Source organism: Natrix helvetica, assembly GCF_964273705.1.
Source record: "Natrix helvetica genome assembly, chromosome: 1".
NCBI lineage: Eukaryota > Metazoa > Chordata > Lepidosauria > Squamata > Natricidae > Natrix > Natrix helvetica.
The window spans coordinates 189,041,424-189,063,492 of record NC_138548.1 but is presented as its reverse complement, the minus strand read 5'-3'; the positions used below and the strand labels follow the sequence as shown (position 1 = coordinate 189,063,492).

Sequence of the window (22,069 nt, the reverse complement as noted above, 5' to 3'; positions counted from 1 at the left end):
CTCCTGCACACTACTATTCAGTTGCTTTCACCTGAAATCAGCTTCCTGTGCAGCCATGTTGCCGTGCTGCTGCCCCGACACCGATTCAGTGGGCAAATCTCCGACCTATGCACTCCCTCTTGGTCTGATGAGACTCTGTCCCTTCTTCACCCCCCCCCCCTCCAGGAGGTTATGATCCAAAAGGATCTTGGCATTGGTTTGTCAGACAGAGTTCATGTGAGGCTCTCCAGAGCTCACCTCCCCCACATCTCTCCAGCTGAAGAACTTCTGGTAGACTCCCCCAAGTCCAAGAATTTTTAGAGGCATGATACAACAGCTCTTTAGGAACTCTGGGATGCAATCCATCAGGACCTTTATATTCATCAAGGTCAGACAGGTTTTCTCTTACCATTTTTACACAAATATATTCTGCTGTTTCACACAAATATGTTCTGCAGTGCCTTTGGTTAAGAATTATATCCAAAATACATCAAATTCCATATATGGGGGTTGTACATCAGGTGATGTTCTTTAATATAATATTTCTGTGGGTATTGGAATATATTCCTTTTGGGAACTGTAAGTACTTCAATATGAGGTAAACTCTATCACCTACTTTAAAATCTTTTTGCTTTACACATATTTTTGTCAGCTTGTTTCTTATGTACCTGACATGTCTCCTCCAGTGCCTTATTGGCAACTGGTCAAGTGTTCTGCAGTTGTGTTATCCACTCCACTAAGGAGGGTACATGTGGTTTTTCTTGAGGCAGGTCTGGCACAGCTACAAAATCCTGACCGGAGGCCACCTTAAATGGGGTAATCCTGTGCTACTATGCACAGAATTGTTATATGCTATCTCTGCAAAAGGCAAAAGGTCAGCCCAATTGTCATGCTGGTAATTAATGTAGTACCTGTGGTACTGTTCCAGGACAGAGTTGATTCTCTTACACCCAGTTAGTTTGGGGGTGATGGGAGGAGCTTAAATCCTGGGTGGTTCCTAACAGCTTCAAAAATTCCCACTAAAACTGTGATGTAAATTGCACTCCTCTATCTGAAATAATGCACTCAGGCGCACCATGCTATTCTGACCCAGCCTTAGTAGAAACAAGAAACAGATTCCTTGTCATGAAAACCCCTCTTTATTTATCTCCTGTGAATTAATGGCATTCACACACCGAAAAATCCAGGCAATAGTCCTTCAAAGAGTTAACTGCAGTAACAGACCTTATCAGTTACTGGGATAATTGTCAGACCATGAGCTTCCAGCCCAAAGTTGCAAATTAAGTTCTGGCAAGCAGTTTCTGGGGCACGAAACATGTTGAGCCAAATCTTCAGAAATCCGAACTGTTGTCTCTTACGACCACCACTCCCCTTTCCTTCTATTTATTCCGCAGCAAGGGAGGGGCCATTCAGTGTCCACATGTGCCTTGGTTCCTGAGTTGACTCCTTGTCCTCAGTTGTTCTCCTCTCCTAAAAGTTCTGTGTATACATGCATCTGGAACAGGCCCCAGATGTTCTTCCTCCCTACATCTCAGCCTCCAAAGGCATCTGCCTCTCCAGTGGTGGGGAAATGTCGGATGGCCCTGGCTCTATCTCTGCGTCTGACACAGAGCATCCATCAGAGCCTTCCCCAAACTCCAGAACTAGCCCAAGTTCCTCCCCCACCTCCTCATAGTCTGAGTGTGCTATCAGTGCCATTGGCAGCTGGCGGACCACAACACATGCAACCTACTCATGTGCAAAAAGCTTAACTAGCATCTTTGTGGAGGGAATCTTGCAGGGAACAAAGTGCACCTGTTTTCAAAAAGATAGGTAACAACCTAAATAACAATGTTTCCCCTATTTTCAGGTAATTCCACAATAAAATCCATAGATATTTCTTTCCACGGTACTCTTTCACACATCTGAGGCACGTCATGGACCTCAGCCTAGGTTTGGCATTGCTTTTTGTGATCCTGAAGTACTTTTTACGTGTGGAAGGGAAGGACTTGCCCCATTCGCTGGCATTTGTCCTGGGTGATGTCAATCTCCACTTCATCTGCCAACACATATTAGAGTGGTCTGTGATTGGGGGACGGGTGCTGGGGCCAGGTACTCTGATGCTTGGTGGCCTTGCTGGCCACACCTGAAGCACCTAATGGCTGCAGTTGAGGTCAGTCTTGGCTCATCTGGCTGCTTCGTGCTGGTTTAGCACCCCAGGGCTTGTTTAGGGTTTTTTTCCAGCATGGATTTATGGTCTCAAGTTCCATGGCCACTGCCATCTAGTACCACTTTGTATACATTCAGGGACCCCTTGGAAGGTGCAAACCTGTTGGAGGTCCTGGTGTAGGACCTTCTAGAAACGATGGACCAGTTCCAGTCAGTCCCTTAGTTTTCCAGCCTCTCTTTGGAATTCCCACACTAGTTCTTTAGCGGGGCAGCCCTTTTGCTTCAGGTCTTTGATTTCAGCCTTGGCCTCTTGTCTCTGGACTGTATCTTCGAATCAGGTTCTTAGTAGCTGCAGGAACTCATCAGTGTCCTCCAGCTCAGGAGCCCCTTCATCGTGCAGTTGGGCTATCCACTCAGCCTCAACATCTATGTTGGCGATGGACAAGATCATCTCTTGGTCGGACTGGTACCTCCGTAGCAGTCAAGGTGGGACCAGATCTGGTTCAAGAAATATGTCAGCTTTCCAGGACTCCTATCCAAAGTGGTTCTGAAGCGTGGGGGAGGGGACCGGTGGCATCATCATAGGGGCTGTCTGGGGAGTGGGCACTGGTGCCCATTGGCATTGAATCCACCCCTGCAGGAGGTATGCCCAGCCAGGCGGGATTTGGTCTGCAGGAGGAAGCCTAAGGGAGGCTGCCTGGCCTTGGTGGGCCCATGGTCGCTCATTGCAGGCCAGGGCTGGCCTGGTCTAGGGGCCTTGGTGGCTGGCTCCCCTTGGTGGAAAGAGGCTTCCACCATGGGGCTTGCTCCCCTTGGTGGAAAGGGGAGAAAGCAGTTACGGGCTCAGCTGTCACTCTGGTAGATCGGGCCTGATGGGAGAGACTTAGGTACAATGCAGTCTGCGCCGAGTGAAATGAGGAGGAAATCCCATTCTCGTCAGTCACTCTTCCATAGCTGGGGAAGGTGAAGGTCAATTGAGCCAGTACCAAGCCAGGTCGGCCCCCTGGGGGCTTTTGACCCAGGCTGCCAATGCTCAGCTGGCTGAACCTTTCTGGCAGGTCTGCCAGAGACTAGGTCCTTGGCAGGGGTTCGACTTCCCTCTCTCTGGGTTCCCTGAGATCCAGGGGTCTTGTAGCCCTCCACTCAAAGACAGTGTTGTGCTCTGCCCAAGCTGAGGTGATCTGGGGTTCCTGGAGACCCTGGTGGCTGGCTAGGCTCTCCTCTGCCATGTACAACTCCTGGGACGCCAGGCATTTCTCTGGCTTTTGATGCACCGGGAATCCAGTGTTGCTTCCTGTACCATCTCCCCACTGGTGGAGATCTCAAACCGATCGCCAGGCCACATGCTCTTTGGGCTGGGTATCCAGCTGGTGTTCAACCTCTGCTGCTGCTGCCACTGCCATCTGAGCCTCCAAGGAGAAACCAAGGCTCCCAGAGCTGTCTCCGCAGACCCCTCTGGTTCCCATGGCTCCCCTGGTGTCGGATTTCTCCTCCACCTTCTCCTCCATCTTCCCTGAGCCTTCCTGCTACCCGGTTTTGGGTAAGCATCCGGAGCTCAGGACCTCGGACAGCAGCCGAACAGCCATGGGGAGTTCTTGATTTGGTTTTTAGGAGAGTCAGATTAGTGTCAGGGTTCTAACGGAATCAAAACTCCAAGGCAGGCATCTTCCTCAAAGTATAGATTTATTAGGTATGTCATATTGGCACATCTGGGGAAACCCGATTCTAAACCCCCCTCAGGTTTCCCTCTACTTAAAAGTAAAGTCTTCTTTCTTCCTCCCAAGTCACAGACCAAGGGTCACTTGGTCTCGAATCCCATGTCCTTGCACCTGGTGGGAAAGTTCTTTTTCTCAGAGGAAAGTATTTTATTTTGGCTGTAATCCCCCAGAGCTATCTCTACCTTCCCCCTTCTTTTCTCCCAGCTCAGCTCATCCCCACTGTGGCATCCCTGAAGGTAAAGGGGAAAAAATGGTTCCAGGGCTGACAGGATCCTTGAACTGTTGGTGAAGGGCTGCCATAAAGTGGCATAGCTCCATAGTTTTTTTGGGGGGGGGCATTGTCATTGTGGAAGGAAACCATCCACTCAGCTGCTGCACCCTCTAGAGCCATGGTGACCCGTCTTAGTCTTATTTGGGCTTCTCCCTTCTCATGTTCGGCCCCATAATCCTGCATGTAATTCCAGACTTGCACCAGGAAGAACCCCAGTTGTTCAGGGTCTCCCCCATACGTCACCCACCAGGGCTAGGACCTCTGGGGCCAGTTCAGTTAGAGCAGGTGCGATCCCCACCATAGTAGGGGCCTTGCCTGGGGTGACCAAGGAATCTTGGGTAGCCATCCGTGTGAGAGTTTCTTGAGAGTTTCTTGTATCAAGAACAGGGCCTGGTTGGGGCTTCCGGTGGCGCCGCTGTCCTTGGAAGACGTTCTCTTCGGAACGCCAGCCCGTGTTTGAGTAACAAGCTGCTAGGATAGCATAAATCAGCTGTCCAGCAGTTTGAAAATCTCCCCCTCGAAAAAAGGGGGGAGGTGAGCACTCTGGCAGAGGGAAGATTCGCCCAGAAGCAATTCTGTGGCGTGAAAGGTGTGAGCTCCCCAGGAAGCCTGACGATCTCCTCATCACGGGATGCTTCTGCATTTGCAGAACAAAAGGCAGCGTCCACACCAGCAACTTCAAGTTTATTTTACATCTGAATGAGAAGCTGGCAGAGCAAACCAGGAGATCAACAAATGCAAGTACCAGCCTTAACTCCGTAGATTATATCTCTTTCTTTAAACTTAAAAGGAACTTTAAAAAAAAATGGCGCCAGAGGAACAAAGGGTGTGTTGAAAACGAAAGTGAAGTGGGAAACTGATTAGCACCTGTTAAGTGCCTGTTAGTGTTGCCGAAATACTTCAAAGAATACTTTCTTTGGACTTTCTGGATTGAATAAGTTGGCTGTTTGAAAGCCTGATCTAAATATTTTGAAATGGCTTCCAAAACAAAATTTAATACTACAAAGAGTGCGGGCAGTTCACCGGCCCAAACTTCAAGGTTACAGAATTTATTACCTCCGGTGGAAACACAACCACAAAGCCTGACACTGGAGGCTCTACAAAATAATTTACAAAATGCATTAAAAGAACAGGCAGTTGTCACGGAGGGGAAAATTACAAGTGCCTTTAAAGATGTCTCTGATGAAATATCTGGAATTAAGGATTTAATTCAAACACGTAACCAAGAGATAAGGGAGGATATAGTTGAGGCACTTAAAGGACTACTTGGCTACGTGGCATCTCTCGATGAGAAGGTGGAAGAAATTAAGGAGGCTAATATAAAGTTGGATGATAAACTTGTGGAGGCACAAACTAAAATGGATAAGTCAGAGGCGGAGCTTATGATGATGCAATATAAGTCAATGGAATTTGCCCTGAGAATAAGGGGGTTGAAGGAACATGCTCAAGAAGACTTAAGACAGATTTTTGCTGATGCTCTGGTCCAATTAACTGGGGAGCCAAGGGCCGAATGTATCTGGCAAATGGATAAAATTTACCGTGTTAATTCATGGATTGCCAGACAAAGACAACTGCCAAGAGATATCGTAATTTATTTTGTTACCAGGAAAATTAGGAATGAGATATTGCAAGCAACTTACAAAAATAAATTGCAAGTGGCAGGTCAAGATGTGACAGTACTGAAGGAAATCCCTCCCAAAATGTTGAGATCCAGAAAGGATTACGCATTTCTAGTGGATGAACTTAGAAAGCGTCAGGTTCAATACAGATGGGAAACCCCAGCCGGATTGGTGGGGGAGAAAGATATCGTCTCAACTCTGTTTGGAAGGCAAAAGATTTTTATAGTATGGTACTAAAGGCAGGACGCCCCCCATCTCCAGGTCCCAAAGAGAGAAAAGAGACAGAGGATCCCAGGCAGCAAGATAACCAGGAACAAACTAGGGGCGCAAGCCTACTGCAGGAAGCAGAAGAAATTATCGAACAGAGACAAACCCGCGCGGCTACTAAACGTAAAGAACAAGAATTAATGTCCCCAAAAGCCCAGACCACAATTCAAGACAACATAAGCACGAGCACAGAAGCAGTGGGAGGAGCTAGACCAAAGGTGAAGTCCCAGCAAGATTTCCAGGCAGCTCTTAAAAAGCTTCAGTGTGCTAAGGATGACAACTAAAATTTTAACATGGAATGTCAACGGTTTAAACTCACCACAAAAAAGGAAAAAAAGATTTCACTATTTGAGACAATTTAAAAATGATGTAATTTGCTTACAAGAAACACATATTAGAACGCAGGACAAGAAATATTTGGTGAATGCAAGACTGGGATCGCATTTTGTAGCATCTGCCCCAGAGAAGAAAAATGGAATAGTTATATATTTAAGAAAAGATTTAAAAGCTGAACTAGTCGAAGCAGATCCTCAAGGCAGATACATTGCAATTGAATTACTAATAGAAGGGAAGAAAATTCTCTTAACAGGAATATATGCTCCCAATCAGCAACAAGAAAATTTTTATAAGTTGCTTCACACCAAATTAACACAATGGGGTTATAGATCCTGCGTTTTACTGGGCGATTGGAATGGAGTACTGGATCCGGTTCAAGACAAGAAGAGACTTTTGCAAAACACACGAATATGAACAAGACTACCTAAATCTTTTTTTGATATGATGGATGATTTTGAACTGAGGGATATCTGGAGAGAATGGAATGTTAAAGAACGGGACTTTACCTTTTTTTCCGATAGGCACCAATCCTTTTCCAGAATTGATTTTATACTAATTACAAATGATCTTTTTTCCAGGGTAAAGAAGACTAAGATATGCCCCAGAACTCTAACAGATCATAACCCGGTTTGGATGGAATTTGAATATGGAGACCGACCTAGGAGGTCTTGGAGATTAAATGAAAACTTATTTAGATATGAGAAAAATGTTACGGAATGAAAAAAACTATTGAAAGAATATTTTGCTTTTAACATGCATAAGGGGATATCAATGGAAATGGGTTGGGACGCAAGTAAAGCATACATGAGAGGTGTTTTAATAAATTTGAATAATGTTCATAAGCGTAGACAAAGGGAAAAACAAAGGGAATTAGAGGAAGAGATTAAAAAAAAGAGCAGGAGTTAATGTCTAAACCAGATAAGAAGACAAAAGAGATAATTACTTTACTGCGAGGACAGTTCAATATGTTAATGTCGGATCAGATAGCCACTAATCTTTCATATGCTAAACATAATACTTTTTGTAATGCCAATAAACCGGGTCGATGGTTAGCATACATGTTAAGGAAAAAACAAAGATCCCGTAATATAGAGAAAGTAGAATATAAAGGGAAGGAAGTCTTTCAACAGGATATGATTAAAAAGACTTTTCTAGAATTTTACACCAGATTGTATGCTGGTGATAAAATACAAGGGTCAGATATAGACCGATATCTGGAGAGAGAAAAAATTCTTATACTTACAGATGAGCAAAGGGGAAGATTGAATCAACTTGTAACTGTAGAGGAAATCCTCCTGGCAATTAAGCAGTTAAAAGTTGGTAAGGTGCCTGGTACAGATGGCCTGTCAGTGGTTTATTATAAAAAGCTACAACTAGAAATGATGGAACCTCTTAGGGAACTATTTAATAAAATTCAAATGGAAGGCAGGGCTCCACCATCGTGGAAAACAGCTTTTATTTCATTGATTCCAAAAGAGGAACAGGATCCTACCCAGCCAAAAAATTATAGGCCTATCTCATTACTTAATACAGACTACAAATTTTTTGCTAAAATATTGGTGAATAGGTTGATGCCAATTGTGCAACAAACAATTCACAATGACCAGTCTGGTTTTATACAGGGAAGGCAAATGAAAAGTAATGTAAGACAGATTATCAATATAATGGAATACTTGGGAAAATATAACCAGGTCCGGGCAGTGCTTCTATTCCTAGATGCGGAGAAAGCATTCGATCAAGTTAATTGGCAATTTTTAATAAAAACATTACAAAGGATGCAGTTCGGAGAGTATTTCATGCAGTCTATTAAAGCAATATACCAGAAACAGACAGCACAAATTATAGTTAATGGAGGTTTAACAGAATCTTTCAAGATTGATAAAGGTACAAGACAGGGGTGTCCCTTATCTTCATTATTGTTTATCTTAACTCTGGAATTGTTATTGAATAGAATACGTGGGTCTGATGAACTACAAGGAATTAAGATTAGGCACTACGAATATAGAGTGAGAGCATTTGTGGATGACTTGGTTGTAACTTTAACTCAGCCCGGGGAATCAGTTATAGGTTTAATGAATATAATTAACCAATATGGTCAAGTATCTGGGTTCAAAGTAAATCTAGGGAAGACAAAGATGATAGCTAAAAATATGACTACGAAAACAAAAAAAGAATTAGAAAGAGTAACAGGATGTGAGATAGTAAAAAAGGTTAAATACTTAGGAATTTGTATTACAACTTTAAATGGGAAATTATATAAGTATAACTATGAACTATTATGGCATAAAATACAGGGAGAATTGAATAAATGGAAAAAATTACAATTGTCTTTGCTGGGAAGGATAGCAGCAGTTAAAATGAATGTCTTGCCTAAGTTTCTATTTCTTTTTCAAATGATACCAATACTTAAAAAAGACGCAAATTTGGAAGAATGGCAGAAAGGTATTAACAACTTTGTTTGGGCAGGAAAGAAACCGAGGGTAAAACTTAAAATAATGCAAGATATATGTGAAAGAGGAGGCTTAAAAATGCCCAACTTAAAATTATACTATGAAGCAGCAGTTTTAGCAACAATTAGCGATTGGATCAACCTAACAGAGGATAGAATATTGAATATTGAGGGTTATGATTTACTATATGGCTGGCATGCTTACCTAATATATGATAAGAAGGTTGATAAGATCTTTAAAAGTCATATTTTAAGGAATGCCTTATTGCGTGTTTGGAAAAAATATCAATATAGGTTACACAACAAAATACCTATGTGGGGAGTGCCTAGACATGCTATAGAGAATAAAAGTATAGAACAAAAACAAGATTTAACTACATATGCAGAACTCCTTAGTATGGATAGAGGTGTGCCGCAGTTGAAATCTCTGAATGTATTAAGAGACAAAAGGATAATCCAAACTTTGCTCCAGTATGGCCAGTTACAGGCTAGATGGAAAAAGGACCAGAAACTTGGTATTATCCAAATTGAGGATAACTTGATAAAACAAATTAGGGATCAGGATCCATATCTGGTGGACTTGTAAAAAAGTTAAAGCATTTTGGATAAAAATATGGTGGGTTATTCAAAATATGTTGAAAAAGAGGATAAAGTTTACACCCCAGTTGTTCTTGTTAGGTATAGTTTCAGACTGTACTGTTATAGAGACTAATCTGATTTTGAACCTAACGACTGTAGCAAGACTGTTGGTGGCGCAATACTGGAAGAAGGAAGAGTTGCCTACCATCCAAGAATGGACATTAAAAATAGCAAACTTAGCAGAGATGCCCAAAATTTCAGCGTATTTGAAAGATCATTCGGATGAGAAGTACAAGCTGGATTGGACAAGATGGATTGACTATATTCAAAATAAATACCGGACTAAAAAATTTCAGTTAGCGTATGAATGAAGGCATAAAGGACATTACAATTTATTCAAAACTAGTTTAATAAAGGGGGAGTTAAAGCACAGGTATAGTAATAGGTTAAAATTAGTTAGCTTAAGTTAGCGTATGGTTGTTAAATGTTTATACCCTGTACTTTGCTCTGGGAGGGAGGGGGGAGGGAGGGCGGGAAGAGGAAAGTGGTGATAATTGTAAAATTTATTGAAAATTTTAATAATAATAATAATAATAATAATAATAATAATAATAATAATAATAATAATAATAATAATAATAATAATAATAATAAAGAACAGGGCCTGGTTCAGCATGTCTTCCTCTGGGCTTCCCTCCCGGGTGGGGGGAGTCTTCCCGCTGCCACTTGCCAATCTGAGCCTGACAGACTTCTCATTGAAGTCCAGCTCCTCTCGCTATTCTGCCTTCTCTCGAGCATAGTGTGGTCTAGTGGGGAAGCTGGCCATAGCTCCAATTTTCTCCAGCACAGTCACCACGGTAAATGGCTGTTTCTGGGTTGACCATTAATCCCTAATGTCAAGGCTGCATCTGTTCATTTCCTAGGGAAGAAAAACCTTTGGCCCTATAGACTCAGAAAAAGGTACTTTTACTAGGAGTGAACTAAATGCAACAAGTTTCAGGCAAGATCTAAAACAAAAGTGGGCGAAGCAGCAACTTGAAATAAACTGTAGAGCCCAACCCCCTTGTAGCTAGGCAACCAGATGCTGCTGCATACGAAAGCAAGAATAAATGACCTAAGCAAAGCCCAGTTCATAGTTGCAAAGCTGCAATGAAAAATTCTTCACTGACCCCTCCACGCTTTTTCATGGCAGCAAGCAGCAGGCTAGCTGACACCTTTTTTTCTCCCTATTATCCTTCTACATATTAAACTGGAGCAAAAACTCACATTGAAACTTTGTTTTCTAATATGAAGTTTCTTTTGATGAGGAAAGATTCATTTGCTCAGTGTGTTCTGTTCAAGTCAGAAAATATAGTAAGTCCTATAATGTTTTATTTCAATCAGTTCAAAAGTAACTGATTGGGTTCAAATTTGTATGGAAATTTCAGCAGCCAGCCAAAGACCTGCTTATTCTCTAAGTATTACTCTATTACTCTTATAATAGGCCTGAAATAACAGTTTGATGTTCTGTTTTTAGACCAGTGCCAAGATTCAGAAAGCCAGACCTTTTACCAGATTGGGGATTCATGGGAGAAGCATGCTCATGGAGTGAGATATCAGTGTTACTGTAATGGCCGAGGTATTGGAGAATGGCACTGCCAGCCTTTGAACACAGGTAAGAATCCAAATCTGTGAATGAGGGTGACCATATGACTTGTTTTCACATGACTTATGGTATGTTTTCGAAGTACATTATAATAATTTTTAAATCACCATTTAAAAATTATTATAATGTACTTTGAGATAAAAAATTCAAAAGTCATTGAATCAAACATAAACATATAATTACATCATTGGCTGTGCTAATCAGACACATGACCACTCCTTTTGAAATAAGTAATGCTATACAAAGTACAGAAAAGAAAGATGAAATGGTCAAAAATCTTGATGTTTCCACTGTGTCCATATAACTATCCATTGCCCTGTGTTCTTTAAAATTCTCATGCTTTTGTTTTTGATGAACTCTATATTTTTTCCTCTCTTCCCTTTCCTTTTGACATATTTACTGTAGTTCAAATATTTGTTTTGCTCAAACGCTTCTTTCATTCTCCCTTTGTGGCTAATCAGCTGAATGTAACTTATGGTCACTCTCTTGTAGTTAGTCCACATTAACTCAGCATTCTTGAATTAATTATTGAATTAATTTAATTTATCTTTCTTGATCATTTTTCAGGCATTTATACACACTGATGCCAATCACACTGAATTATTATTTCTCTTCTGGCACATACATCTCTGATTTCTATTTAACAAAGTGGGCAAAAACATACTCATGCAATCATTTCCACTTCTTTCTACAAATATACCATCACATACTACTGATACTTTTAGCATCATTTCCAAATTTCTCCATCCATTTCCCCATCTTTAATAACTTGCAGTTGTTTTTTATCAGACACAACTGCTTTGACCCTTGATACATTAATTTTCAGACTATCTTTCTTATTAAGTCTAACATTTACTACAAATCATTTAGGTTCTCAGCCAACAATAGCATAGCATGAGCAGCACTACTATGTTTATCCATAAATATATTAAATAAAAAGACATCACATGTTCTTGTTTCACTTCCTGATCAACTTTGAATCAGTGTTGAACTGTTCACACTTGCTTTACTTCCCTCCTACGTTGTTTTAATTATATTTAGCAATCAACCTTTGACTTCATATTCACCCAGAATGTTCTGTAATTCAAACCTATCAAATGCTTTCTCTGAATTAACAAATATAAAATACATTCTGTTTTGCAGTCAATTCATTTCTCAGTGATCTGAAAAGCAAAACTCAAATCTGTGTTGTACTTCCCTAGTGTTGCTTGTTATCACATCTGTACCCTTTCAGTAAGAATTCTGCCAGATATCTTCCCAAGCAAATTTACAAGCCAATCCCCTCCCTGTAGTTTTTACATTAATTTTTATAACTTTCTGTTTGCAGAAAGAGGAACAGTAATGGCATTCTTCTAATCCTAGGGTACAAATGCAATCTTCATACACATAAGTTGCACAACCAGTCAATAAACTTCACTCATAATTGACATGGTCTCCAGTTTCATACTTGCAGCCTCATCATTTTCAAAGATTTCCTCATCATTTATGACTTTTCATCAGATTTTTATTGGATATTAACATAGAATTCACTTCAATTTGGTTTCGTGACATATTGTATACTTCCCCCACAAATATTTAAAATATTTTTTCTAATAGTCTCATTCCAAATCCCATCACATTTATTCAGTTCTCTCTGTTGGAGGTACCTTGTTTTGATGCTTTTTCACTCACTTCTAAAATACTGGCCTATCCTGCATTCAGAATTTCTCCTGACTTGTTATTCTTAGAAATTCTCTTAGTCTTTCATCATAAACCATCAGTCTTCCCTTTTCTATATGTTTATGTTAATAAACTTATGTTTAAGCCACACATCTGAAAAAAGCACACTGTTTTTGAAGCAGATGCTCAACAGTTGTCACTCTAATTCATTCTTAGGTTGCCTAACAGCCCAATTAGTTTTTCTGTACTCTCTCATCTCATTCTCACCCATCCAATCTTGTACCTAACAACAAGTTTTTTTTAAATCTTCAGTAACATTCATTCAGAATACTGAATTTTTCCGAGAACATCTTTCTAGTTGATCTTCCAATATCACCATTGACTGGGACTTAATATGCAACTAATATAAAGGAAATAATTCAATTTTTCAAGGCAAAAGCTTTTGCGTTCATCTGCAATTAGTAATTTGGCCATGATCTCATTATAAGTGGGGCAGTGAAGGACATAATGGATAATGTCCTCTGCTTGACCAGCATCACAAGGACATAGGCATTGTTCAATAGGGAGCTACAGAATCTTCTTTCAAGTAAAGCTAAGGGCATGGTCTATAGATTCCTACTTCCATGAGCATCCAGAGCAATCTAGTTGGTACTAATTCACACATTTTGATAGATTTTAGACCTTTCATTTATTTTCCTATAAAATATGCATTAATTCCATTCCACAAAGTCAGGCTGTCTACATTATGTTTAATGATACCCTTCCATTTATCTTAATTATATAGACACACAGCCTACCACATACATCTGTCTGTATCCCACCTATTAGGAATGCATATGTGCCAGCGATATATTGAACCATGCATGCTGCTTGTGCTCTCATGCATTTAGTTCATACAAAGCTATTGAGAAATAGAGAAAGATCAAGCAGAGGAAGTGCTATGACAAGGCAAGACCCTGCATGGAATGTACCATAGATTGATAGGGGATATCCTACCAGTGACTGGAAAGAACTGGACTAAAAGACAGCATTGAGGCACCAATCATAGCAGCACAAGAACAGACACTAAGCACCAGATCCATAGAAGCAGAGGTCTACCACAGTAGGTAGGATCCAAGGTGCAGAGGCAGCAACACATAGTGGCAGGGTGTAGAATGCTGGCAGGAACAGCTTATACTGAATGGCACAACCAAGTAGCTGTTATTGTGTATAGGAACATCTACAGAATATGAGCTAGACCATTCTAAGTTTAGATGGGAAGTCACAGAGAAGATTGTGGAAATACAGAGGGGTAAGAGCGTGAGGGATTTCCAGATATGAATGGACAGACAGATACCGGCCAGTCAACCAGACAATATGGTAATGGACTAAGACCAGAAGACAGCAGTAGTGATAAATGTGGTGCCAAGTGACCGCAATATCAGGAAGAAGTATGAGAAACTGTAGAAGCACAAGGACCTGAAGGAACTGGAGAGGGATGTGAAAAGTAAAGGTTGAAATGGTCTCAGTAGTGGTAGGAATACTTGGGGCTATGACTCCTAAGTTGGGAGAGTGGCTGCAACAGATCCCAGGAATGACATCAGAGCTCTCTGTCCAAAAGATTTATAAGACCTTTTTGCACCCTAAAAGGGGGTGAAAATGTGGGTGCGTCTTATATACCGAATGTAGTCCCGCCCACCCGCTGGCTCCCACCCTTTGGCTTCTGCCTCCCAGCAATTTGCCTCCTTGCAGCAAACAGCAAACAATCTGTTTCAGCTTCAGCTTCAGCTTCAGCTTCAGCACAGCTGAATCACAAGCAGCTGATAGTCGGTTGGATCAGCCTCCTGACCATCAGCTGTTTCAGGCTGCAGGGATTGCCATTGCCTATTGCTGCCTCCGCACGCCTTGTTTTCTGCCCATTCTGATCCCCACTGCCTGGAATGGGCAGAAAACGGAGCACGTGGAGGCTGAAAACGGGATGCGGAAGCTGGCAATAGATTATGGCAATCCCTGCAGCTTGAAGCAGGTGATCATTGGGAAGCCGATCCGACCGACAATCAGCTACTTGTGCTGAAATTGAAACACACTGTTTTTGCTCTTTGCTGCAGCGAGGCAAATTGCTGGGAGGCAGAGGCAGTTTTTTTCCCCTCCCCAAAAGGTAGGTGCGTCTTATACTTCGCAGTGTCTTATACTACAAAAAATACAGTAAATAGTAGGGGTTTGGGAGTGGCCTGTTGTGCAGACAACTACTTGTTTTCCAGTGCATATCAATCAAGTCAGATTCCTTTGCCAGAACCAGATTTGTCAGAACTTATTGCTCTGTATTTGAATGCCAATTAAGTCTCCCTATTGGGACACAATAGGTCAGTGATGGCAAACCTTTTAGAAACCGAGTGCCCAAACCGCAGCCCAAAACCCACATTAATCTCGGAGTGCAAACATGGCAATTTAACCCGAATAATGAATTTTTATTTTAGAAAAACAACTCATACATGATTAACATCTTTTCTCTGAAAAAAAAACACAATAACAGCGCTTTCAATGATTCAAACACCTTTTTATTGAAAGGTAAATGTTTGCATTTGTCATGCTTTTGATTAATGTGACTTTTGCTGTTGTATACACGTTGATCATTTTTCTAACCTTGGCTCATACTTTGTAAGTTTGAGAGCAACACATGCAGCACTTAGGTCATCTGTTAGTCCAGGGGTATCAAACTCAATTTTAATGAGGGCCCCATTGTGGTTGACTTCAGAGGCCGGGGTTGGCATGGCCGTGGTGGGTATGGCCAGCTCCCATTGCTGCTGTGCTCGCTCTCCTTGACTGCCCATGGTGTGTGCAGGAGGGCAAAATATTTGGATCAGAGGGAGGCCCGCTCCTCCTTATGAGACCTGGCTTTGTAACCAAAGCATCCTCAGTGATAGGATGGGAGACCACCAGGAGAGGTCAGGAGGAGGGGACAAGGGGATGGTAAAAGGTAGCAGGGCTGCTGGTGATCAGGTGCTAAGGCAGAATTTACCTCACACCCTCACTCTCTCTCATTATGATTTCCTTCTCTTCTCTTTCCTTTCCTCTTCCTTCTTTCTTCCCCTCTTTCCTTCTTTTTGCTTCCTTGCTCTTTTCCCCTCTTTCCTTCTTTTTCTTTTTCTTTCCTGTCCCTTCTTGGATGCTAAAATGCAAAAGAAGAAACATTCCTTGCCTTGTGATCAAATGCCACTTTTGCTAGTAGTTTGTGGCCACTTAAAAGACTGAGAACAAACCAGGCTCAGTTTATTCCATGCTTGCATTTCATGGGGACAGATTACAGTACAGCAAAACTGTCAAAATGATGGCTCTGATAGTTGATCAGCGCTCCTCTGTTTTTTATGTGCAATAGCTTTAGCAGTTAAGAACAGAGGTAAATTAGTTGCTTTTCTATTCATTCATAATGATTCCTTAAAAGAGCTCTTCTGTAGAGACACTGCCTTGGTCTAATTCAGACTGGAAATATACCCAAGGAACCTATTTTGCCCACTTACTTTGTCCTGTTTTCCCCACTGGAAATAGTTGTTTGCAACACCCAAGGAGGGGATACTTTCCTAAGAGCTCAACATTCAAGAATACCAATGTGCCCATGAGGTATCTCAGGGTGGGGAAGGCCATGGGGGTCCTAGTGATAGAACAGACCCTTAAGACCTCCCCAACCCACTAAGATGCCTCCTGCTTATCCATTCCTTCCTGCAACAAGGACTCACTTACCTTGCAAACATCTGTTTCCTCTCTTGTTTCTCTGTTTCTTTGCCTTTGAAGAAGGGAGAGGAGAGTTGGCTGGGAAATGTTTTTCATGCCTAGAATGGACGCTCCTGGGTGCTATAATATTGTGCAGATTCAGGCACCCATCCTCTTTTGAAGAGTCGGACCCAGAAACTTTCATTCTGGGCAAAAAAGTGTTTGCCTGCTGGTCTCCTGCTCCTCCCCTCCCTTCCTGCAACTACTTTCAACTACTTTATGAGGCTTCTTTGTCTCAGGAGCACACTTGCCTGCAAATAGAGGGAAACATCTAAAGCAAGAGAGCAATCCAATTGAGTGCGTGTGGCAGAGGGAGTACTTCAGCCAGGGCACCCAAACATCTGGCAATAGTGTGGGTGACACCTGAGTGGGGGGGGGGTTGAGAACAAAGCAAGGGAGGGGGTGCAGAGCTGCCCCCCAACGCCCCACCCTGCCTTACCTGAGTGCCCTGCCAACCAGGCACTGAAGCACAGCAACTGCTGCCTGCAGCGAGACAGAGAGAGAGGAAGGGGAGCTCTCCAAACTGTGTGCGCGTGTGTGTACGTGAGCCAGTGATCCCTGCTTTAGTCAGAGCCAACAGAGCAGCTGTTTTTCTCCCCGTTTTCCCCATTCAAGCAGGGCCTCTCATTTTCCCCCCAGCACAGCGAATTCCAGCTTCAGTCAGAGCATGCAAGCTGCTGGTGGCAACAGCCATCTAAGCACGATTGCCTCCTCGCCAACCAGCCCTGCCTGACCTGCTCCCTGTCGACTGGCGCAAAACCTCACCAGTCTTCGCCTTGTCTTCATCGTTATCCTCCTTGCCCAAGCAACAGTGGGCTCCATGGGACAGGGTCTCATTCACGCCCTGATGCAGTGAACTCCGCTGGGCTGGATGTGAGTGTGAATGGCCTGGCCCCACAGTGCTTCCTCACTCCAGACCCAAAATGGGGTGCAGAAATGGCATTTCCCCCCCCCCCCATTTTGGGCCTGGAAAGCCTCCTGCACCAACCTGGAAGCAAAAAACCCCTCTGCAACTGCTTGAAGGCTGAAGGAAGTCTCCAATGATTGAGGAAGCACTGCGGGGCCAGACCATTCACACTCACATCCAGCCCGCTGGAGTTTGCTGCACAATGTTAGCACAGCCCCCCCCCCCCGCGCATGCTCCTATGTTCCCTGCCCTGGCCCTCAGCAGAGGCCCGAAAACCAGCTGGCCAGTAGGAGGCGTGTGTGCCTGTGCATGCGCAGTGGAGCTGGGCTGGGGCAGCTGGCTTGCCTGAAGTGGGGGCTCCACATGCCACCTGTGGCATACATGCCATAAGTTCGCCATTATGGCAATAGATAGTGCATTTACCTCAGCTTGGCTTAACCATTTGAAGGACTTGTTTATCTTGAATTCTCCTGTGAACAGAGACTGTTCTTGCCCTGTTTCAGAAGGGGAAAAGATTTTTATTTGTGACTAATTACTTTTGGGGTTGTTTATCCAATGTGACAAGACTGTTCCTTCCCTGTTTGAATAAAGGGGTTTGTTTTACTTGTGAGTAAGTGGTTTCTCATTGCTTGCGAAGGCTGGGTCAGAACATAGTGTGGTTTTGCACCTGAAATATTATATGTCAGCCACTTATAACTTTCTGTTGAGATGAATAGCACATTCTCCCAGTAGGTGGAGACATCATCCAGGCATGGGATATGACTCCGTCAGGATCCAATAGGACTGGGTCTACAAGTATTAAAGACATGCCCACGAGTCTCTTCCCCAGAAATAGACTCAGTCAATCCTTTGATTAGCTGTGTCTCCCTATCGCTCCTTGCTAAAATTTCTATTTCTCTTCTAAACTTCTCAAAAATTGGCTTTCTCCTCTCAAATTAATTTCTATCAGGCTCCTCTGAGCTGATTCGAACACAACAGCCTTTACGAGGCTTGTTCACCTCAGGCTTTGCTGTCTCAGCAACTCACAGCCCTTTCAGCTAGCCTACGAGGCTCGTCCTCAGGCTTTATTGTGCCGATTGCTGCTGCTGCGCCGCCCAAGGGAAACTGCCTTTGAAGTGCCGTTCTCCACGCAGCAGCATCAGAGAGTCCAGCGCTCCAACTGCGCTGCTCAGGAGGCCTCCTTTCGCCGCGCCAGACACGTGTAACACCCAGCCAGCAGCCGCTTCCCTTGCCTCCGCAACACGATCTCTGGCTTCATATTTCACCAACTACGATGCTGGACAGGCTGCCATTTACTAGGCGATAAGCTGCTTCATCGGCTCACCATTTCAGGCATTTCTCAGGGCCCTGTCTACCACAGACGGCAATTAATTTGGGCGTGAAAATCAATGGTGGCCATTTTGTTTGAGCGGGGAGGCCTTCCTCCACAACTAACAGTGAGTAAAATGGCGACCAACGAGGCTTCGGTTCCTCAGGGGGAGGATTCATCCGATACAATGGTCCCTTCTGTACCAGCCCCAATGGAACCTAGAGGCAAAAAGAGGCCCCATTCTAAGCATTCTGCTCCAATGCCAGCTAAGGCCCCTAGACCTACCCCCCTTCAGGAGCTTCAGGAGGCCTCTATTCCTATAGCAACTCCTGACAAGGCCTGTGATCCTGTTCCTCGAAAGGCCTCTGCCAAAACCAATCATTGCTCTATTCATTTTCCAGCTCCTAGACTCCTGTTCCTTCAAATTTTAACCCCATGGAGGATCTTTCCACTGATACAGATGGGGATGCTCCCCTCCCCCCGGCTTCTCCTTTGAATCCAGAGGATGGGATCGGTTTCCAGGGGGAATCTGATTCTGAAGGGGATGGCAGCGTTACCCCAGACATTGATGTGGGTTCACCTGCTCCAAGGGCTGTCACCATCAACCCCGATGATATGGCTGACATCATAGCAGCTGCCATTGAACGAGGCATTGCTGCAGGCCTGCAACACCGGGGCTCTGCTTCTGCCACTCCTCATAGTGCCGCCTCTAACAGGTCCAAGAGGGGGCGTTCTAAGCAGGCCCAAGGGGTTTCTTCTGCAGGCACCTCTCAGCCTTCTGCTGTGGATACTGAGGAACAGGCCACTCGTGATTCTGACCTGATGAGGACTTGACTCCTGCCCCTTCTGCCTTGGGCCTGTTCAAACCCGCAATGTTTTGTTCTCTCTTATTTAAAGCCAAGAAGGTCTCTGGTATTCCGGCTTCTAAACCATCTACCTCCTCAGAGGTGGACAAATTTGACACTACTGATCCCCTATTCTCATGTCTTCCAATCGAAAAGGACATTGTTCCCTCTCTGAAACTGTTTCTAGAGGTGATTTAAAACCAGTGGGGTTCTCCGAGGGCAGGGCCCCTCCCCTCTACTCTGGACAAACAGTTGTATAATGTCAGCCCAGAGCTTTCTAAACTTCTGGAGGTTCCTTCCATTGATCTCCCAGTGGTGTCCTTGTCATCTCCTAACACGGCCACTAATGCCCCTGAGGACACCCTTCGCCCTGAGGATAAACGCTTCGAGCAGTCGCTGGTAAAGGGTCACCAGTCGGCTGCTTGGGCGATCAAGGCCGCCTCTTCTGCTTCCTTTTTCAATAGGGCTGCCCTTCGATGGCTGAAGCAATCGCAGGACAGGGTCCCTCCTGGGGACTCCCACGCCCACCAGGACTTGAACAAACTTAAAGCGGCAATGGAGTATGCAGCTGATGCTTCCTTGGATGTGGCACGTTTCTCTTCCAGGTCCATGGCTTCTTCCATTGCCACGAGACGCCTTCTTTGGCTGAAGCAGTGACAGGCAGAAGCCAGAGCAAAGTGGCGCTTGGTGTCGGCACCATTCTCACCTGGTCTGCTCTTTGGTCCCCCTCTGGAGCCGCTCTTGGTGGAATCCAAAGACAAGCGCAAGGTGCTTCCTGCCGCAAACCGCAAGTCTGATCTTCTCCATTCTTCCGCAGGTCGTCCTTTCACGGGATGGACAGGGGATTTGCCTACCCCCGTCCTCAGCGCCAGGCTCCCCCGAGACAAGGCTAGCAGTTCCAGGACAGGTCCAACTAGAACTCCCAGAGATTCTCCTATAGGAAACCCTTCAAGGGTGGATCAAACCGCACGTTCCGAAAGCAGAAGTGAAGGTCTGGACGACCTCCCAATTGGGGGCTGCCTGTCTGCCTTCCCGGATCGCTGGGATGACATCACCAGCGACTCTTGGATCATCTTGGATTGTTTTGGCCTGGCTCAGGAATTTCTTTCCAGCCCCCTGCAGATTTTCGTGCCTTGTCCCATCTCCAGGGACATTGCCAAAAGGCATCTGGTTGAATTAGCCATCAGATACCTCTTCCAAATTCAGGCCACTGAGGAGGTTCCCCTTGACCAGCAAGGCTGGGGTTTTATTCCTGTCTCTTTATAGTGCCTAAGTCTTCAGGGGGTTGGAGAGCTATTCTCGACCTCAAATTTCTAAACAAATTTATAGTTTATAGGAGGTTTAAAATGCATTCTCTGTTGTCCATTCTGGAGAGCATTCGCCCCAATGATCTTCTCTCCTCTATTGATCTTACAGAGGCATACCTCCATATCCCCATTCTTCCAGATCACAGGAAATTCCTCCGGTTTTCTTATAATGGAAATCACTTGCAATACCAAGCCCTTCCATTTGGCTTATCATCGGCCCCAAAGGTCTTTACTAAGATTTCAGCCGTTCTGGTGGCCCATCTCAGATCTATGCCGGTTAGAATTCTCTGTAATTTTGATGATATTTTGTTACTGTCCAGGTTCTCACATCTCTCGTGGCCAATGTGCATGTGCTCGTCCTTACGGACAATACCACCACCAAAGCACACATAAACCGGCAGGGGGGGGGACAAAATCCCGGTGTCTGATGACTCTGTCTTATCAACTAATGTCTTGGGCGGAGGCCCACCTGTTGTCGCTTCGGTCCGAACACATATCGGGGATCCACAACGTACAGACAGCCACACTCACATAAATCCGGCAGAGTGCAGCTTACATCACGGAGTATTCCAGCAGCTAGCAGTCAGGTTCGGCCCCCCGGTCCTCGACCTCTCAGGACAACGCTCAGTTGCCACCTGCTTCGCATCCCCGGGGGCAGAGGGAGTGGATGCTCTAAGATCCGACTGGCCTCCAGGCCTTCTGTATGCCTTTCCACCCACCCCACTCCTTCAGAGGGTAATCCGAAAGATGATGGTGGAAAGGGCGGAACTAATCTTAATTGCTCCTCGGTGGCTTCGCAGACCCTGGTTTGCCGACCTCATGAATCTCTAAGTGGCTCCTCCATGGCAACTGCCCCAATTCCCTTCACTACTTCTGCAAGGGGCGTGCCAGCATCCAGACCTTCCATGGCTGCACCTCACCACTTGGAGTTGAGCGGGAAGCTCTAAGAACTGCGAAACTCTCAGCGGAAGTAATCCAAACTATTCAATCTTCCAGGCACCCTTCCACTAACCGCATTTATGACGCCACTTGGACTCAATTCTCTCTCTGGTGTGAATCAAAAGGCGTTGTTCCTCTCGAGGCATCTGTTTCCCAAATTCTCCAATTCCTGCAACGGGGTCTGGACCTGGGACTGTCTCCAAAAACTCTCTGCCGCCAGGTTGCAGCCCTCTCATCAGTCCTCTCTCTGACTGCGGCTCAGCCTCTCTCTCATGAACCTCTGATTCGGCTTTTCTTGAGGGGTGCCACGAACATCAAGCCACCGACGATTCACAGATTCCCTAC

The 22,069-nt window shown here is 44.3% G+C and overlaps 1 protein-coding gene across 1 annotated transcript in view; it reads left to right on the top strand.

The window, feature by feature from the left end:
- Window positions 1-22,069, top strand: part of FN1 (fibronectin 1) — a 150,379-nt gene that overhangs the window by 36,307 nt on the left and 92,003 nt on the right. The window contains exon 13 of the mRNA XM_081967190.1: window positions 10,883-11,020. Coding sequence (XP_081823316.1) covers window positions 10,883-11,020 — 138 coding nt within the window. The remainder of the gene's footprint in view (window positions 1-10,882; window positions 11,021-22,069) is intronic.